The following is a 21,858-nucleotide window of genomic DNA, read 5'->3' as shown; positions in this document are numbered from 1 at the left end:
CTCCCAAATACAAAGCATGAAACGGATGCTGAAACGCTGAATGTGCATGCAGATGCTTTTAGAGATCCCAATCATGGACCCCTGACCTCTGCATTAGTAGAACTGTATGTCCCGGCTTATAGTCTGTACTTCTTACTGTAGGCCAGCACATAGATCAATTCTGAACACAAATGCAAGACTAGAGTCACAAATCAGAATGTGAGCAACATCTTCCTGTGTTCAGCAATGGGGCTGCTGATCTGGGATCAGCTTTGCCTTCAAGCATCAGTGCTATAACTATCACCGGAAGAACATCTAAACTGTAATCAAGTCAGCAGCTAAAGTCACTCTGAAACCTGGTGTACACGCATCTGTCCTGGTGCTCTTAAGCCAGTCCAAGCCATTAAATGTTAATGAAATATTGATTTTATGTTACTCTCTGGCCTTACCAAGATGCAGCACTCAGAGCTGAATGTGACTGATTACTGATTCTGAGGGAAAGAGACTGTCAGCAGGACAGAGGAGGACTGATGTCCAAGAAACCGGAAACACCATTTGACCATTATGTCCTTAACTGTCCTACAAGATTCAGGATTCTTAATTGCCATACAAGAACAATGAAATTAGGGCAGTCATTCTGGTGCAGTCACACATGAATACAAGCTACAGTGTTCACAGTGTTCATTTCGCTTGAGTTTCTGCCCGAGTGATTTATTTAATAGATTACATTGCTATATTCATTAAATGTTGCTTCTAAAAATGTAAATACAGGATAAGTTGGCACTTGGTTTACTACTTTCATGTACAGGCAGAACCATAACTTTCATAAACACTAATGGATAAAAATATATATATATATATTCTGAATAGTGGGTGATCAAATATATAAATTCAAACCCTGAGCCACAGTTCAGACAAGTACTGGTTATGGCTGTGTAATTTTTATGAACGTATTTCTTATGTAGAGATGAAATTTTATTGGCGTAAACAAAGCCATACTCTTTATAGAATTGGTTTTATAACATTCAATTCATCTTGAGTTAGGTTAAAAGCTTTATTTCTGTCTTAAGAAGTCCTGCAACTTAAAAGAATACAATTAAATAACATCAGTTTGTTTTTGTGGGAAATAAAATCTAGAATCTAGAATAGTAGATTTGAATTGAATAAGACTTCATTACATTTAAAGTCAGAGACCTATATTTTGCACATATTACCATGGTTTCCTTATGAAAGAATATAACATTGCTCCAGGTTTAGTAGTGAATACCACTGTGAATAAAGAGGTCAGTGTAGCTGAAGTCTCAGTGTGGTGATGCTGACATTAGATTTCATAAGAATTAATTATTAAACAACATCATCTGCAATATTGAGCATGTAACCCTAAACCACTCAACTTTCAGTGAAGAGCCCTGATAACACACTGTCCTGAGCTTTACCCTTTACCGGCATATGACGCTGAGGTTTCATTTGCTATCATTAATCCTAAAACAAGAAACTAGTACAGTGTAAAAAGAAAATCCCAGTGTTCAAGTGCCTTCATAAGATGAAATCCATGTGGTGTCAATATATGCAAAACTGTGTCTGCATGCGCTCTGGGCATGGATGCATTTAGTAAGTTACAGTAGTTACTAATTAAACTTTAAAAGATAAGAGCTCCCCTGACTCACCCTCATGTTGATGTTGAAACTGACCAACAGAATGATACTGCAGTGTTTCTCAATCCTGCTCCCAGAGGCCTCTCAACACTTCTCATTTTACAAGTGTTATGTCAAACAACTTTCAAATAACAATTTTTTTTTTGTAAAGTGCGCCATCAAAGGGTTAGGGTTACTGTAATGCTGTGCATGTACCATATAAATGTGAAGGTATATGATAGTAGCACAGCATCACCATCTAAAGCCATCACATAATATCACCACATTATTTTTGTTAAGGACTCCTAATTATATGTGCTGCATATTTGGATGTCAGTACCTTCTTGGTATGTCCAAACTTCATTGATGTGTGTCTGATATCAAAAGGATTCTGACGCTTGCCCGCCATCTGCTGGTTATTTTATCTCACTTCGGTCAGATCATAATTTGTGTGCAGAATACCCTACAATCGACAGTAACAGTATTAGTCTCTACTGAAGGTTCTTGTCAACATTTATTTGCGATAACAAGATTGTCAAGTTACCAACAATTTGGTGGCATGAGATAACCTTATGTAAAACAATTAATTTATTAAACTCTGCCCGTGTAATTATTTACTGCAAGCTCACATTCAGATCTATCTTCATCCAGTCAGAAACTGAAGAATAAAACCAAGTCTCTGCCCTACAAGTAGTTTTATTTTTCAATAATCTGTTTAATCTGCAATACAGAAGAAAATATTTGCTTCAATATCTGCTTCCATTTAACTGTGATTTTTTTTAAATGTAAATGTTATTTCCTTTAACCCACTATGTATACACCTTATGGTGCTCATAGTACAATTAAGACATTTCACAAAATTTTGTGAACCCACCATATGGCTTTGCAGCTATTGAGCTGAACTCTAGACAGAGTGGACAGTTTGTCTTCTCAAAGCACAAAGTGAATAATCATCTCCTGCTAGCAGTGCCTCATTATCCAGACTTTCTCCCCTTTGCTGCTTCTTCTTCTGTGTGTGCCAGCTTCACTGCTCTTGATGTTTTCTGTTGTTTGTGTGAAAATCCATCTGTCTGTTACAGTCTGCTGGCAGTGGGTCCAAACGTCCCTTCTGCTCCTGTCAGAAGAATCAGTTCACAGCATTTAGAGATCCAAATGTTCATTTTCCTTTCGATTAATGATCCAGAGTGAGATACAGAGTGAGCCTTCCTCCAAAAAAAATCTCAGCTACAGCAGACAGATCTCATTCTTTATCATGCCAAATGTCCAGTGTACTGCAGAGACAAATTTGCCGTAGATTTTCTTGGCATATGGCAACAGTAACGTTTGTCAGGCCAGCTTTTACCAAATGATTGATCATTTTTGGGAAGGCTTTTTTGGCAAGCTTAGAAATAATATCAGAAACAACAGAACAACGATACAGACATCAGACACTAGGTAAGAGGTATGAAAATATGTTTTTGTTGTTGTTACTTGAAATACCTTTACATTGCTGATACAAATAGAGAAATGTGGATTTGAATTAGGCTATGTAAAAAAAAAAAAAAAAAAGAAACAGTCAGAATAAAATCAGGTCTCACATGCTATGTGCAAAGTGCTAATGTCCAGTATATCCACTATGCATTGTGCCAGTTATGCAGTAGCTAATTAACGTTTTGTCGTAACTAAAACTAATTTTGTAAGGAGTTGTATGTTTGACGATGGAGAGCTCATTCTCTAACATTTATTTTTAACTGTATCTATATCATATTTAAGCAATACTACACGAGCAAGAGTGTTGCAGTAATCACTGCCGTGTTATTAAATTACGATATTGATTTTATACAACAACTTCAATAAATAATAAGCGATTTAGGCTACATTTTAGACACAATATCGCGATTACTTTGTCCTGTAAATAATTATTATACATTGGAAGGTTTTTTTCGGTGTACGACATCAAAATTACCGCGAGGGTGACAGGAGACGAGACGACTCTTGTATGGCTCTCGCGATTTTTCGATGTCATCACCGATCGGTCTGCGCAGCGCCCCGAACCACTGTTTCGAAACAAATGATTCGCAAAGCTTCCGAAGTGTTTTCCAGAAAACCTCCGGAAATACATAACATCCCAATGGATGTGATCATACGACCCATTCCGCCTGTTCCAGAGGAGCAGAAGTTCCAAAGCAGGTAACAATTAATTTAGACTATTGACTTCATTTAACTTTTAAATTTGCTCATTCAGTGAGCTCATTGCATAACTTAAGTTCTGTGTTGTTTTTACGTAAAATTAGATACATATCGAACCTGTAATTGCGTCCAGATAATACGTAAAAGATACTATAAATACGTAAAGTCACATACGTATTGGACAGTTTTAATTTAATTTAGTACATTCTAAATATGTACGTTTTGATTGTGAGATCAGGGTGATATATATATATATATATATATATATATATATATATATATATATATATATATATATATATATATATATATATTATAGATCAGTGGATGCAAAACACATAAGGGACGTTTCTTATGACACTGATAAAGAATGTAAACTTTTTATTCTGAAAATGGCACTTGGATGTTCCTTAAGAATAGCTAAAATTAAGGAAATATTCACACAAATGTATAATCTGATAGCAAAATTAATTTCAGGTCAGTTCCTCTGGATGTAGGCTATCCTTTAAAGGTGTTTCATTCTTATGAATTAGAGCTTTGAATCATCTAAAACAACTGTAACCTGACATAATTTATGTTCTTTTTGCTCAACATCATTTTTACTTGGCCACTGTGAAGATTAAACGGATATCTCTCCATCTGTCAGTTCATAGTCTGACCACGAGATGGCAGCATTACCATACTGATTGATTAAAGCAGACATTCCCAACAATTTTCGTCAGCCGAAATCTTTTAGTTTGACTTAAAAAAAAATGTAATTACCCAATTAGATATTATGTTGATATTGAATAAAACAACACATTTACTCTGTTACTGGTTAACATGAGGTAGATAAAAAAACAAAACTTTTAGTATTTTTATTATGTTTTTTTACTATTGTTTTTATTGTTCTTATTTTAAGATTATATATGTTAATTTAACTTTTTTTGAAATTCTTTTATTTTATTAGGTTTTAGCTTTTCATCAACTCATGGTCTCCTGTAGTTCACTTTGAGAAGTCTTTGTGAGTTTGAATAGAGTATGAGATTTCGTCCATTGGTATTTGTAGGCCAACCTGAAATGCTAATTCATTTCTATGGTTATTATGGGGGGGCATGGACAGTTGAAAGGTTGTTATTTTATTATATTTAATAAATGCATTCCATTTGATAAAAAAAAATAAAATAAAATAAAATAAAAAAGCAATAATAATAGTTGCTGCAATGGTAAAACACACACACGCACACACACACACACACACACACTGAAAAACAATGATTTGTATTGTATGTTTCCATTTGATGCTCAGGATTCTCTGACCTTTGATGATTTTTTTCATTAGGTCTCTTTCAAATTTCTATGCAAAACCACTTCATAAGCAGCCACAAGATGACCACAGGAGTGTGCTGGTCTGGAGACTATTGGACTTGGTTTCACATGTGCTCTGAACCACAAGCTTGAGTCTCTCAGCACAGTCAGATTCATAAAGAATCACGTTTCCAGATCTGCTTTGCATGTTAAAAGCTACACATCTTCATCATCACATTTTAATAATCACAGCAAACAATGTGCTTTGTGTATTTTTAGATAAGCTAAATGCACAGGATTTTTATAAATTATTATTTGTGCCAGTGGAGGGGCATGAAAAATGTAGGACATTCTTTTCAGCTCATCCATAACGGCAGGACATGTCGGGGGTCATGTGTCATGAGAACTGGCCAGGGTTCTTCTCCTCAGCAGGCTGGAGTGAAGGAAAAGAATGAATACAGCAGCTCAGTTTTATTACACTGCTATATATAGATGGATTGAGGCTCACAGTCAGACTGATATAGAGGAAATATAGTGAAACATGCTCTTACAGACATTTCTGCTCTCAGCCGTTGAGGAGATCAGAGGACAAGCACCTCAGATTTCTTCCTTGTAATGGCATTTCACTTCCCTTTGACCTCTGACTTTGGCTTAATATCCATAGCCAAAGGCCTCTCATATTCTACAAGAACGATGACTGAAGCTTTTGAAACCCAGCTCCTCTGACAGCTTAAATTGCAGGTGGCTCAGACAACAGTTTGTAGATATGACTTCAATAGACCAATAAAATCCCTTGTAAATGCCAGCAGCTCCAAGGTTTTAAAGGGGATTTTTCAATTAATAAAAAATCATAATTTAGATGAAATAGGCTATTTTCTGTCCTGTTTTGACCGCCCTCATCGAAATGCTCAATTTGAATAGGTGTAGCAGATTGTAGCCTTTGAAGTAAATGCCCACTGCAATTGTCACGATCATTACATGGAGTGCCCATGAACTTTTGTAGAGGGCACTCCAATCAGGACTATTCCACATTTACCACCAGATGTCACTCGGACTCTAGCACCTCTTATCTGTTGCACCACACCCTAACTACATTTCCAATGAGTCTCTGCATCACAATCACCCTGCCACACCTGCTCATCATTCCTCAGTCAATCTCCTTGCCACACCTGCACCTCATTTACACACACATATAAGCAGCACACTCACTCCCACTCATGGCGAAGTCTTGATTTGCTGTGTTTGTCATTTCCGAGCGTTTTCCTTGTGTTTTCCTCTCTGTACCTGACCTTTGGATTGTTTATACCGACTCTGATTCTCTGCTGCCTGCCCCCGACATCTGCCTGTTCCTGTTTTCGATTCTGGTTATCCCTATAAACCTGACGCTGTTGCTGATCATTGCCTGTCTGACCATTCTCATTAAAAGTTCTGCACATGGATCCGAACCTCTCTGTCTCATCATTACAACAATGATTGGCTAACAGTTTTGTGTGTTTTATAGCTACATGTGATTTATTGTTTGGTTTCTACATAGACCTGTGTTTGCCTCTTTCGTTATTTACAGTACATGCAGGAATCGGTGGGCGGGCCTAAACAGGCAGCGTTGTAGAAGCAGGCGTTGATCGTCTTCTGTGGAGGCGGTGTTTAGCCACACTATTATGTTATAAAGTGGCACATTCAACAACCTGTCATTTTGGTCAAATGGCTTCAATATAAGCTGTTTTTAGACTAATTAGAAAGTTCTGAGTTCTGAAACTTACAGGATGTTTTAAAAGTGCTATGACCTTTTATATGTCAAATGTTAAAGTGCAGCCAAACACTCAGGGAAAAAAAGGTATAGGCTTGTTGTATTGCTTGGACAAACACACTTAAAATATTCTTCAAGGTACACAAAAGCAAGAAATTCATACAACGACATAAGCGTGAGTACATAATAACTGAGTTTTCATTTTTTGGTGAACTGGCCCTTTAAGAAATGTGGTCTTACCTTGGGATCTTCGTAGCAGTTTAGCTGGACACCAGCAGCTGCTGACTGCAGGAATCATGTCTTTACAGCCGCGTCCTTTGATCGTGGAAGAAGGTATAGGCCTGTTATAGGCGATTACTACCTTGAAGATCTCTGCTGGAAGATAACAGTTTCTCTATTGGCGATATATGAGTCCCTGGGGTGCTGGCCCTGATCTTGGCCTCCCTTTGGGACCCCTCAGGAAGTGAAGAGGGGGCCCCGGGCCTAGGCGGAACAAACCTGCCGGACTGTAAATTTCTGGCAAAAGAATGGTCGCGTGTGAGAAGACTTCCTGTGGCTTCAACACGGTCCGGAAGAAAGTATCCTTAGAAGTCTCCTGACTCCTCTGATTGAGGAGACACAAAGAAAGAGAGACAGACACACACCCAGTTTGGGAAGTGTGGGCTGCACCTGCTGCTTTTAGCGGAAATAAAGGAAGCTACATCTACACCTACATCCCAAAAATTCTTCTTCCTAACTAGGAGGAGAGAGACAAGGAAGAACAGATGGTGGGAGAAGAAACAGATCCAGGTACTTGAGGCAACATTAACACATAAGTATGTGTTTGGAAATCTCATGAATATTTCAGCCTCACGAGCACCTGCCATGAACCGGCGTAATTCTACTACTCTGCTTCTGACAGGCATGACAAATCATCCCTCTTGGACAAATCCAGTCTGCCTGAGGATCATGAGGATCTTCTTGTTAAGGTTATAAATGATATGTTGTAGAAATTGTTATATTTATGCACGCATGACCATATATATATTACTGCTTTGCATACTCTTGGCATTCTCTTGATGAGTTTCAAGAGGTCGTCACCTGAAATGGTCTTCCAACAGTCTTGAAGGAGTTCCCCGAGAGATGCTTAGCACTTGTTGGCCCTTTTGCCTTCTGTCTGCGGTCCAGCTCACCCCTAAACCATCTCGATTGGGTTCAGGACCGGTGACTGTGGAGGCCAGGTCATCTGGCGCAGCACCCCATCACTCTCCTTCTTGCTCAAATAGCCCTTGATGCCTTCAGTGTGACTCTACAATTTTCATAGTCATGAAAATAAAGAAAACTCTTTGAATGAGAAGGTGTGTCCAAACTTTTGGTCTGTACTGTATATACACATATAAATGTTGCTGAAAATGTAATTGGCTTGTAACAAACTGTGATATTATATATTATAATTATTTATCTAATAATTTACAAATTCATTAATTGTTTGGACTGAGGCAGATCTGAATGTAATCTTGGAGTTGATTGTAAGGAAGTCTGTTGTTTAATCAGAAGATTAAGTTATAAATGTTTTTATAAAAATTACAAGGTCAAAAGAAATTTTAAAATTAAATACATACGTGAATGAATTGTACACAATAAGACAGTAAGTTCAATAACAGAAAATTAATTATACCAGTTACCAGTCTACAATAAATGTATACCAGTCATTTATTATTGAATCACAATCTAGGTATGATTTTTTTTTTTATCTACATTTTTTTCCATATCCTTATGGCACAGTTTGTTGTTGTAGTTGTTGTTTTGTATTGGCCCCAAGAGTTAATTTTTAATTTTTATTTTTTATTTTTTGTTAACAAAGGATTGAAATCATGAAATACAAGCAGAATGAATTGTTCTGATGTAAATTTCCCATTGAATTGATTGTATCAAATTACTCGGGAACTTTTTTCAACAGTTTATATAGAACAATTTATATAGAATAAAACCATTCACATCAATAGTTATTTTCTAATTGGCAAATATAGTGAAATCTGCTAACAACATGCTCAGCCTTTTATTTCAGAGCTCTGAGCAGTTGAGCTTTCGGTTTCATTTTCCAGAACCAGCTTGATTCAGCGTTTACAGATGTGCAGTTTGTACAATTTAAAAGAAAATAAAGATTTTACATCCTTGAATATATGTTTGAATACTTTAACATCAGACACCAGAACACTGATGTAGACTTGCGTTCTCTGTTTGAAAGTGTCTGTTAAGTGTGTGTTGGTGCTCCTGCTGTATGGTCTTTTTTCGTATGTCAGAGTCCAAGAGTTATGGAGCAATAAGACATGAATAGACTTCCTTTTCCTTTACAGCTTTTGGCAGGATCCTACCATTGACCCTTACCTGAAGGGGTCAGTCAACATTTCCCTGAATAGCGTCTGATTTCACACTGTGGCTCTGTGCGCTGTATGAATCCCCTGCTGATGCTGCAGTGCAGGAGGGGTTACATGATGATAAAATAATGACATATACTTGCACACTCACATAGGGAAATTTACCAAACCATTTCAGCATTTTTGTGGAGTTACATGCAAATGAATAATGGACTTCTCATCCCCTATGGATGGATGTACATTAGCCTTGCAAATACTGTGAAGCATTAGCTGTCCTGAAAACACATTTTCCTCTTCTCTTTCTAACACACACCTCCATCACATGTGGCCACAATATGAGTTACTAGACACTGACCCTATAGTCATACAGCTGATGTACTGCACAACAGTACAGCATTATATACAATGATAAACTCCTTAATGTCCACTCATCCTTATGTGCACTACATCTTCAGTACGCATGCTATGAACATATTTATGGCTTAGAATAATGTCCAAATGTAATAAGTCCAAATGTGTATTTCTCTCTTTTTTGGGGGGTAAACTCATTTATAATACTACATTTCTGTTGTAATGTAACCATAAAACCACTGAAAATGATTAGAGCAGATTTATAGCTCAAATTAAACATAATTTATAGCAAGTTTTAAAAGATGTATTAAAGGAATAGTTCACCTCAAAATGAAAATGTACCCTCCCACAAGCCATCCAAGATTGCTTCTTTAACAGAACAGATTTGGAGAAATTCAGCATTACGTCACTTGCTCACCAGTAGATCCTCTGCAGTGAATTGGTACCAGTGTAATGAGAGTAACAGCTGATAAAACCATCACCTCACAATAATCCACAAGTAATCAACACAACCCCATAAGTGTAAAGCTGCAAGTTTGTAATAAACATTAAGACATTTTTAACTTCAAACCATTGTTTATGGCTAAAATCGGAGTCCTTTATCCACAATATTGCTTTCTCCAGTAAAAAACACTCTCTCATCTGAATCTCATTTGAATAAAGAGAGAAGTATGCACTGATCAAGCACCATTTTCCACCAAATTCAGCACAAAATAAATAAATATTTCAGACCATGGATTTTTTTTTTTTTTTTTTTGCTGGAGGAAGTTGAATTGAATTCTAAAGGTTTATGAATAAATGAAAGGCTAATGATGGATTTGTTTACTTCAAACATAGTTTTTCACGTCAAAAGACATTAATTAATGAACTGGAGTTATATCAATTACTTACAAATTATTGTTTTTATAAGCTCATTTTAACGGCACCCATTTCATTGGCAAGCAAGTGATGTAAAGATACATTTCTTTATATCTGCTTTGATTTAAAAAAAAATTGAATGGCCTGATGGTGAGTCATTGTTTAGCAAATTTTCTTTTTTGGATAAACTACCCCTTAATGCTTTTATAAAATTCTTAGCTACAAATTTCTGCCTTTAAATGCTCCAAAAATTGGCCCCATTTACTTATTTTATTTTATGTTGAACAAACAAGACATAAGTGTAATTTACTTTTGTGGTAATCACCATTACACCAAGTGCTGTTGATTGAGCTTAACTTGAACCTCAAATATTCCTTTAACATAATACCACAGATTGCAGGTTACATTATAGAGGGGAAGTTCTTATAGCGTAGTCTACCCCCTTTTCCCATACCCCCTCCCCCCCACACACCTGCTCTTCTCACTCAAATGTATGAACCATAAAGCCTACACAGTCCCTCTCTCCTTCCTTCTAAGCAAGTCTCTCTTTTTCTCTCTGACATGACTTTATTGGCCCTGTAAATCTGTGTATTTACCTGCAGTCTTTGCCCACTGACTTCATCCAACTCATATGAGAACACTGAGTCTGTCATTGCAGGATAAATACGAACCTAGCAAAGAAGTGGTGGAACATTACATTTGTTAACATAAATTAATGCAGTTACCTAATAATTTAAATTGGAACATTTAAACATTTAAATTGGAGACTGTTTGGATCAGCATAGCTTCACTGATTATTGCCCACCAGGCTTGTAAAAACAGCATGCAGGTGTTTTGAAAATGTCGTAGGTGTCGTAGATGTTGGGAGGGGGTTGTTGGTGCAGCTGAGGGGACAGAAAGTCCTGGGTTTAAGTGACACTGGCATGTTTGTGAAAGCTGCTCCAAGTGACGTATTACGGGCCATGGTAGCAAAGAGAAAATAAATGAGACAGCGAAAGAGGGTCTGGAAACCATTTGCCACTGTCTCACTCTCTATTTCTTAGATCATTCTTAACATCTGCCTCATGTTTATTTACCCAACACCCGCTTCTGGCTATAAACAAACCATCACTGCGTGAGCTCAGCCGCAGCAGAAGCTGATAGACTCCAGCAGAACCTCTGCCCCTTGGCCACAAACCAAACAGTTGAGAGTTCAACAAACAAAATTATATGAATTTAATATTGTTATCCTGCAAATGGCATAACAGTTAGAGCTGGAGTAAAACTGTGACCCAGGACCATAAAACAAGTCATAAGGGCCAATATCTGAAAACTGAGTAAATAAGCTTTAAATTGATGCATGGTTTGTTGGGGTACTACAATATTTGGCTGAGATACAACTATTTGAACATCTGGAATCTGAGGGTGCAAAAAATCTAAATATTGAGAAAATGGCCTTTAAAGTTGTCCAAATGAAGTTCTTAGCAATGCATGTTACTAATCAGAAAATACGTTTTGATATATTTACAGAAGAAATTGTACAAAATATGTTCGCAGAACATGATCTTTACTGAATATCCTAATGATTTTTGGCGTAAAAGAAAATCTATAATTTTGACCCATGAAATGTATTTTTGGCTATTGCTACAAATATACCCCAGCTACTTAAGACTGGTTTTGTGGTGCAGGGTCACAGCTGTGCTTTCAGCTGTTGTTAGGTGACATGTCAAAACAAGGAGAGTTTCTGAAAATCAGTTGAAAATGCCCAGAAATATACATTTTTATAAAAAGTCACATTTTGAATAAAGCATGTAGTTATACATATTGAGGACCAAATGAGGATGAGCACATTGCTTGAGCACATAAGCTGAGGTCAAAGATGAGAGGTCACAGGTTTGTGAGTTTGGTCACTTAAGCCCATATGGTTGATTTAAGGTCTTGCATTCCTTTGCACTGAAACAGAGAGCATTATCATGAAGCAGTGAGACAAGTTATGCATATATGACAAGGCCAGTCATAAATTACGACAGGAAGGAAAGTGAAAACTTAAATGTGTGAGTGTGAAGCAGAGGAATCAAATGTAGGAAATAAGAATGAAAGCGGACACATCTGACTGTCTATATATGGCTATTAAAAAAATATATAAAAAACTGACCAAAAAATTAACATTGGAAGTATGAGAGAAGAAGCAGAAAAAAAGAAGAAAAATAAGGTGCAAAAGAAAAAGGTCGAGACAGAGACCCCCTACTGTTCTTTACTGCGGCCTCGTGCTCTTTGAGCCACTGAATGAAAACAAAACGCAGCGGGTCTTAAAATCTCACTTCACAAAACCAGTAATGCCCAATGTGATTCGAGTAAAAGGGTCGTATTTGAAAGTAAATAATAGCTATAATCTCTATTGCACTTCGACTTGAAAACCTTGATTCACCAATAAATAAATTATTTTATTTATCCATTTGTTTTTCCAATAAGCCACTTAGGAAAGTGACGGAAAGTGCTTCTGTAAATAAACACCAGCATTACAGTGCGTTTGCGTTCATCGCCCGGTGTTGTTTCAAACGCATCGCTGTCAAATGGCCTCGCAATAAAAGCAGTAAATTCAGAGGATGATCACCGGTCGAGAGTTACTCGCAGGTGCAGCTTCTGTTTTTCCAGTGAAGGGTCATATTACTGCACGAGCTCTTTTATTTAAAAAGTCACATTTTCTTCGTTTCCACATTGCATAATAATAATAGCCTTCTAAATTTAAATAGACGTTTTTATTTTTAGTGGGTTTATTTTTTACAGTACATCGGACAGAGACAAAAGATGCCAAAATAAAAATCGAATTATATATATTTTTAAATGATTAAAAACGGAAAGGGAAATGATCTTGAACAAAAAACAACAACAACTGAAATATCAAAAATAATAATATAACACCAGGAATAATGAACTGATTTAATGAAATCAATAATATAAGATTTTATAATAGTACTATAAATTATAAATATTATATAAATGTTAGAAATTATAAATCTATAAAACATAAAACACCCTAAGCATTACATTACTGTGGCAGTACCATACAGTGCAGAAGGCAATATTATTGAACTGAAGCTCATCGCACTGTATTTAAGGTACCTTTTTGTAACCTTTAGTTACAGAGACTTTAGGAACTAATGTGTGCCTTATGGTACCAATATGGACGCTTTAAAAAGATGCGAACCAAAGACAGCTTTTGAACCCTTTTTTCTGAGAATGCATGTTTTAAGAATAGCACAGCCATGTATGGTAGCCCTAAAGCTGTCCAAAAACATACGTTTTGGTACTTTCATCTAGATGCAACTTTTTGTTCTTGCTTTATTTTATCCATGGATGTTTTGCCATTTGTTAGCTAAAATATCAAGTAGCCTATTAAAAATAAGTATTTTGTGCTCAAATATGATTTAACTGTCTGTGAGACTGTAGCTTTGGTTATTTGCATATCAGTGACTGCTCCTCCCTGATCCTATAAGACCGCGCGCGCTACTCCTGCTTTAGCTGCGCGCGCATGGAATGACTACAAGGACGCACATCAAGAGGATATTTAGCATGTGATGAGATTGATCAACTTCTGAAAGACATCAGAGAAACACACATCAGGGTTTGGTGATGCAGTGTTTGCGTGGCTAGTGCTTGACAACAAGCCATCGTTTCATTTTGGATACTCTGGATACTTCCCTCTTCGATTGCATCGAGCTCTTCTCACTCAGATCGGAGGCCAAATCATTTTTAGTGATGGCATTTGCCATGCTGCGGCCCATGGCGACTCATCTAGCGTACTCAGATGTTGTTATGATGTCTGAGGATGATGAAAACCGCAGCGAGAGCGACGGCAGCTCGGAGCAGAGCTACGGCTGCTGTCCCAGTGCGGAGAAGCGGCGGCGGATGTCGCGCAACTCCACGGTGAGCAGTGTGGTCATAGTAAAGCAACGGAACGCAGCGAACGCGCGGGAACGCGACAGGACACAGAGTGTCAACACTGCTTTCACGGCGTTACGGACTCTTATTCCCACCGAGCCGGTGGACAGAAAGCTGTCAAAGATTGAGACTCTGCGCTTAGCCTCCAGTTACATTTCACATCTGGCCAATGTGCTCCTGATCGGGGACGGTCACGGAGGAGAGGACGCGCAGCCGTGCGTGAGCGCGGTTTATAGCGCGCAGGGAGACAGCGGAGGAAAGCAGCCGCGCACCATATGTACTTTCTGCCTCAGCAGCCAGAGAAAAGGGGTAAGAGAATTCAAATGGATGGACACGTGAGAATAATATAAAATAGTAGCCTAATAATTAACACTTATCTTTAAAATAGTTACCGTTTACAAATGGCAAATGGACAGGATGTGCATATCCACGCACCTCATAAAGTGTGAAGGACCCTGGATGTCGCTAATACGGACAGATAAAGAGAGCAATTTTGAGAATAAATCACACATAAATGATATTTGAGAGCTTAAAACGAAAGGAAAAAAAAAACACATTTAAGTTACAAAGATAATAGAAGCCTTTATGTTATTAGTGGTAATTATGCCCATAAAATATTCAGTAACAACTTTTTTTAACTTTAATATTTGATCCCCTCTAATAGGCGATTGATAATGTATTTGGACACTTCTTTTTGTGCCAGACGATAATTAGAAAGTGTCACATTTCCTAACTATATTAATTTCCTCAAATAGTTTACTCTTTCCTTGTCAATAGTCTTTATCAAAGCGTAAGCTGTAGGCGAGTATGTGTTTGCCAACATTCAGAAGGCATGACTAAAATCTCGAATAAAGCAAATTAAATAAAAGTACAGATCAAAGCAAAAATAAATACATAAAAAATACATAGCCTAAATAAAAAAAAATACAGGTCATATATTTGTAATACATTAAATTAATAATCTTTTATTTTGTCTGTTTGTGCTTTCGCAGATAAAGGACGGGACTGACTGCGTCCGTATGCGGGGAATCACTTCATTGCGCGTGACACGCCGGTAGCAGCAGCAACACAGCGCGTGAGATGAAACCGCAACTCAGGGAGCGCGAGAGGTGAGCAAGACTCCTCGCGACGGAGATTTTCCGAAGACTCGCCATTCAATCAAGAGTTGATTCTGAGTTTTCGTGCTTTTTCTCTGTGTGCTTTGTATAGAGATATAAACCTTTAAAATGCAGTGCATGAGATATATATTTTTTCGTTTTCTTTTTAATTAAAGAGAATTGATACATTTTATACATAAATTGTGAAAGCCATGGTGAAATAAAATATATATTTTTCAAATTTCAAATGTCCTCTGTCAGTTATGCGTGGATGGCAAATGAAAAAAAAGCACTTTTGTGGATGTTTTAGTTAGATTTTTTTTTCTTTAAAATGTTTAATTCTATTTCAGACAGGAACCACTTTGGCAAGTTTACTTGAGTTTATTGAACACAATTTATCTTTGGCGGTATGGTTCCTTATGGGGGTTCTTGCTCCCAGAATAACTGAACATACAAGAGCTTTAACATTAACCCCCGGAACCATGAATTTAGAAATACATAATAATTAAGACTTTTAATTAAGTCTTTAAAGCAAACGGTGATAATCATGTAGATGTGGCAGTGGTACGTCTATCCTGTGAAACAAGACAATAGACAGAAGGTGTGCAGTAATGTGCTCATGCATATAATGGGGAGGGAGTGAGGGTTGCGAGTCGTTGAGCATACTTACCGAGCAGTAGTGGCACGTATATATAAGTCCCGTGTCTAATAGGAGAGATGTGATTGGAGCGATTTGACAGCTGACCGCATCAGCTGTTCACAGCCTTGCCTCCTTGGCCTGACTGAACTGACGCTGCGCTTGATTTCTTCAACAAATCTGTTAACCAAAAGTTTTCATTAGCTGTAGAAAAACTGAATGATGATGGTGAGACAAAATTCAGTTCTTGGTTGGACGTTAAACTTTTATATATATAGCTTAGCTGCATGATTTAGCTTCTGTAATGTGAAAGAAATAATATAGCAATTTTCCTCATTTATTTTCATATTACTTTATTTAAAAAACTAATTTTAAACGTTGTCCTTTTTTGAAACGGCCCAAATTGCTCTTATAGACATGGTTCTCTTCTGGGTTTGTATCCCTATCCAAACATGGCCTGGAAAATACAACCAATAGCTTGGAAGAACAGTTCAGAGCTCAGGGGATTTAGGGCAGAGCTTCAAATCAATAATTCAAATGAAAGTAAACATCAATTCATATTCATATAAAACTTAACTGTTGATCTCTTTACATAATTGTTAAGTTGGTTAGTAATCTAGAACAGAATCTAAATGCTTTCCATTGATTTTTTATTCTTTAATACACATCTGTCTCCATGTGTTTTTGAAATCTGGGATGTATTAGTTACGGTAAATACTACCCTTCGGTCAGCACGGGGACCTGCCGCAGCTGTGCATCTGTGAGCTGCATAAATCACCACCGAGGTCAGCTTGGAAGGTGGGGTGGGGTAAAATAGAGCAAGAGAAAGAGTAAGAGGTGCATTTGATAAAGAGAAAGCAGGGTCGAAGGTCTGGGCAAAGATTAAGCATCCAAGCTCTCGGATGCTTGGATAAAGGTCATAGGTTACTGTACATACAAGCTGAGTGGGTGGTTTAAAATTGGAGTCAAAAAATGGATCCGTAAAATTGTCAATATCCCAATATATTCTGTGAAATTTATTTAGTTAATAATAATTAAAAAAAAAAAACGAACCCTGGGTGAACTGGTTGGGAAAGTAAAACCCTAGGAGAAAGCAAATATGATCTCTGATCTGATCTCTCATCTTTGGTTTTAAAGTAGTTGTTTCATCCCACATGAAGCGATCAGACCGGAGACAGAGACATTCATACCACCAGAGTTAAACAGAATGATTCTCATATGAAAGAGTCCATGATTGTGTTTTTTTGTTGTTTTGTATTGGTCTCTTCAACAACAAGAATAGATTTAGACCCCTGGCTGCTAGGGGTCAGTCTCAGATTTATCTGAGAAATTATGATGATTGAATTAATGACTGAGATTTAATACATTGAAATATGTTAGACATTATATATATATATATATATATATATATATATATATATATATATATATATATATATATTGTAATATAAAAAATAATCTAAAAAGTTATCTGAATATATATTGATGAATTATATATTATTTAGTCTAATCGCAACCCAGGTTTATCTGAGAAATCATGATGATTGAATTAATGACTGAGATTTAATACTTTATATATTAAATATATTATAATATAAAAAATAATCTAAAAAGTTATCTGAATATAAAATTATGAATTATATATTATTTAGTCTAATAGCAACACAGGTTTATCTGAGAAATCATGATGGTTGAATTAATGAAAAAAAGCTGTATTATAAAATATAATAATACATACAAAAGTTTCCTGAATATATAATGTTCAAATATTTATTATGTAGTCTAATCAAAGCCCCAAATTTATCTTCGAAAGTAATGGCATAAATGATTGGGATTTCACATATTGAGATCTAATTGTATGTCATTATAATATACATTAGAATTTATTCCAGAACCTGTTTAATCACACACTGTAAAGTTTTCATGTCAGATTGTGCAATTTCTCATATTTCTGGGGGGCTATGATATCACAAGTGTTTTAAAAGCATTTGTTTTTTAAATAAATGTATTTTTTGCTTTTTCATTATTCTTTTAGTTATTGATCATCCCCTCCCCTTTAAAATAATCCCTGAGAAATATTAACTGGAATGTCATATTTAACCCCATACTTCTATATTATGAACATCTAATTTGTAAAGAAAATATATCTATATTAAATTAGAGACACATTTTTACAAGTGCACTCAGAATTTTGAACCTCACTGTACATGTTTTAATGAATTGGTTCAGCAGTGTGCAGTGATAGTACTTCAGTGTTTTGGCAGCTGGTTGTGTTTGAATTCCCATCATATGATGCTGATCCACAGTGTTTAAATTGTGATTGATGTTTCCCAGCCGTCTATACTGCAGTCTAATCTTCCTCTCACTGCTGTGATTTCATCATTTCACAGCAGATTTTATAGGCTTAACTATGATATTTGGAAATTCATAAATCGGGTTTGATTTGGTCTCTTTGGGTCTTTCACTTGGCTTTTTAGAAGCATTTCATAACAAAATCCAACAACGTCTTTCCTCTCAGACCCCAAACCTTGACACTCGTATACTCATGACTAAGTGGTTGCCTAGTGATACTTGTCCCAGAAGGAAACTCTCTCCTCTGAGTTTAGTTTGGCAGAGTCTACATATGGATCAAGGCACACACACACACACACACACACACACGTATACACACAAGTATTGAAAGACTTAGAGCAGGTCAGTAAATGGTCGTGGAAGACCTGAGGATGACTCCCTGGTGCTTGTGTGTACATGGAAACTTCATTGCCATTTATGAATAGACAAGAACTGCCTTTTTCCGGTGTGTGCATTTCTGGCTCATATGTCCGATGTGAGATGGCTCCCCAAGGTTTTTGGTCTGTAGGAAGTTGTCACGGGCACACAGGAAAGCAAAACATGCATGTCCGACCCCACTGTGACTGTCTCACCGTGCCTCACACACACACACCCCTTTCTGCTGTTCAGCTCCATCAGCTCAGCAGATGGATGATTCCCAGACACCATAACTCACTGACAGGACTGTATCCGGCCTGCAAAGAGAACTTCATGGAAATTATATTCATATTGAAATAAAAACATTATGTATCTCTAATGAATTCTACTTTGGGACCCGGAGTGTAAAACATTCACTTACTTCAGAAAACCTATTAATGGATTAGAGTCCAGAGAAATAAAGAACCACACACAAGCTACGAGGAAATTTAATACAGTGTAAAGTCAGGTAAATATATTTATTAAATTACTTTTGATATATTACTTGCACAACAAAGATTTTTTTGAGATGATAATAGAGAGAAAAGTTAAACATCTAGCTTTGTACCACTGTATCATGAAAGTAAACTTTAGTAGACAGTTTTAAACATGCATTTCAAGATTTCAGAAAAAAAAAACAACAACTATGTAATGTGCACTTTGAAATTGCTGGTAAATTTCACCAACAATTACAAAGAAAAGGCACATAGCACATTACATTAAGCATGATTTTTTTTTTGCATGAATACTCTAATATGTTTTGAAAAAACAAAACAAAAACAACTGGCACTAATTTTGTGGTCAAAGATTTTCAGATATTAATAAAATTTTAAATGCTTCACTGCTTATCTTTGTTCGATGGATATAAATAAAAAGATGTAAGATTCCCAAGGTTAAGTTGTCCTTTCCCTTATTTACAATCTGTTTAAATATTTTTTTTTTACTTTTTTAAACATACAAAAAATATTTTGAATTACACAAAAGTTTGTGTCTAAATTATTATTATTTTTTTAGATTGGCTGCATTTTAATCTACTTTAGAATAATTTAATAGAGTTGGACAAAAATAAATTCCCATCACATAATTGACACACACACACACACACACACACACACACACACACACACACACACACACACGTTTGTTTTTGTGAAAAGTGGGTACATCCTATATTCTATCGCCCTACACCAACCGTACACCTAACCCTAACCCTCACAGGAGACTTTTGCATTTTTACTTTCTCAAAAAAGAAAAAAAAAAAAAAAAAATCACTCTGTATGGTTTATAAATGTTTTGAAATATAGGGACATGGATTATGTCCTCATAAGTCACCCTCTCCTTGTAATACCTGTGTCATTATACAGAGTTGTGTCCTATATATATATATATATATATATATATATATATATATATATATATATATATATATATATATATATATATATATATATATAGGCAATTCAGTCACCATGCATTTTATGCTTAAACTTGGTCCCTCCCTCTCTCTCTCTCTCTCTCCCTCTCAGTGCCACTTTTATTTTTAAAATAAAATTGAAAAGCAGTCTGTCCTTTTTTCTTTTTCTTCCTTATATATGTATGTTTATATTCATCACTGGTTTCACCTTACGTATAAGTTACTGTTTCAAACTGTTTCTGTTAATTTATGTGTTCTGTTCAATTAAGAGAAGAGAAGGAAGGGGGAAGCATCACTAATACGCACGCTTGCTGCCTCACATTCCCAGTCTCTCATTCACACATACTTATTGTTTTCGTTCAGTGTTCAGGAGTCTGGAAACGGAATTCCCTGAATTGGGAATTGCTGGACAATGTAAATGCCCCACAGTTATCAGCATGGAATGCCTTCAAGCAGAAGATGTGACACTCCCAGACATTAATTGACTTGGGTGAGGGGTCAGTTTCGGTATCGTGCTAGCGATGCTTCCGAATGAAAACAATCAAACAATAAGACACCCACACAGCAGGAGGCGTGCAGAGGGAGACAGGTCATCATAATTATCATCATCACCATCATCAAGCATCATCAAAGTATTTTTAATAAGGTCCATAACAAAACTGGGTCAATGGATGCAGCTCTCAGCCAAAACACAGCACAGACACACACACACACACTCACACACACACACACACACACACACACACACACACACACACACACACACACACACACACACACACACACACACACACGCACACGCACACGCACACACACACGTCCAGGGTGATGGTATCAATGCCAGAATAATGTCATGAAACTTTAAGACTTTCAACATGCACATACAGTATCAGCAAAACCTATTACTTCAAAATCATAGTCATGCAATTTAAAATCTATGAATAGAAAAATCCAAAATTATGTTTTATTCCTCATTCACATATAATATGTATCTGATAAAGAAAATTTGTTACTGTCAAACTGAATAGAAATATATACAGTATTATCATTTTTTATTATGTCATTGGTGTTTGTGTGTGTGTGTGTTTGTGTGTGTGTGTGTGTGTCTCAGTGTGTATGAGTGCATTTTTGTTTTGTGTTTTCGCATGGGAAAATCTCCCAGCTGTGGAGGCTTTGAGAGTCTGCTGTGTATTGATGGAACATTTGGGGCGTTCCTCTATGTGTGCGTGTGTGTGTGTGTGTGTGTTTGCAGAGGTAACGATCATCTAGAGGAAATCCTCAATCAGATGCCAGAAAGTGTGTTCTGAACAAGCTCACTGACAGAAACATGCCTTCACACACACACACACACACACACACATACACACACACAGCTGTGTCTGCTAATAACCTCAGGGAACTACTGCGACTGCACAAAACACATACCCTGATAAATACACATGCACATCGATGACTGGAAAGACAAAATTAATAATATAAGCCAATATCTCCATGACTAGCAAAACATTTGAAAGAAACCTGCAAACAAATGTTGTAAACAATAGTGGTAGGCTAGTAATGCATTTGAGGTTTTTGGAGTTTACTAATACTGAATAGTGGAATAAGATAGTTAAACATTTTTTATAACAATTTCGTGTTCATGATTTTGTGGGTGGGGCT

The 21,858-nt window shown here is 36.6% G+C and overlaps 1 protein-coding gene and 2 long non-coding RNA genes across 3 annotated transcripts; 1 reads left to right on the top strand and 2 right to left on the bottom strand.

The window, feature by feature from the left end:
* Window positions 1-63: 63 nt before the first annotated feature.
* LOC128018556 (uncharacterized) lies at window positions 64-3,648 on the bottom strand. The gene is made up of 3 exons (XR_008184910.1): window positions 3,559-3,648; window positions 2,488-2,727; window positions 64-2,076 (listed from the first exon to the last, which is right to left on the bottom strand). It is a non-coding gene; the product is annotated as an uncharacterized LOC128018556 (long non-coding RNA).
* Window positions 3,649-4,879: 1,231 nt separating this feature from the next.
* LOC128018057 (uncharacterized) lies at window positions 4,880-6,112 on the bottom strand. Its single transcript, XR_008184712.1, has 2 exons — window positions 5,621-6,112; window positions 4,880-5,502 (listed from the first exon to the last, which is right to left on the bottom strand). It is a non-coding gene; the product is annotated as an uncharacterized LOC128018057 (long non-coding RNA).
* A 7,762-nt stretch (window positions 6,113-13,874) lies between these two features.
* LOC128018056 (transcription factor 15) lies at window positions 13,875-15,648 on the top strand. The gene is made up of 2 exons (XM_052603443.1): window positions 13,875-14,612; window positions 15,296-15,648. The coding sequence occupies exons 1-2, from the start codon at window positions 14,121-14,123 to the stop codon at window positions 15,359-15,361; spliced, it is 558 nt and encodes a 185-aa protein (XP_052459403.1). The 5' UTR covers window positions 13,875-14,120; the 3' UTR covers window positions 15,362-15,648.
* Window positions 15,649-21,858: the final 6,210 nt, after the last annotated feature.

This window comes from Carassius gibelio, chromosome A8, assembly GCF_023724105.1.
Source record: "Carassius gibelio isolate Cgi1373 ecotype wild population from Czech Republic chromosome A8, carGib1.2-hapl.c, whole genome shotgun sequence".
NCBI classification, from domain to species: domain Eukaryota; kingdom Metazoa; phylum Chordata; class Actinopteri; order Cypriniformes; family Cyprinidae; genus Carassius; species Carassius gibelio.
This window is presented reverse-complemented; position numbering and strand designations above follow the sequence as displayed.

What these genes read in the sequence shown, in the direction of transcription:
- LOC128018056 (XM_052603443.1), top strand. Translation starts at nt 14,121, where the DNA reads ATGGCATTTGCCATGCTGCGGCCCATGGCGACTCATCTAGCGTACTCA. An exon ending in TCAGCAGCCAGAGAAAAGGG is followed by an intron (nt 14,613 to 15,295) that starts GTAAGAGAATTC and finishes GTGCTTTCGCAG; the next exon opens with ATAAAGGACGGGACTGACTG.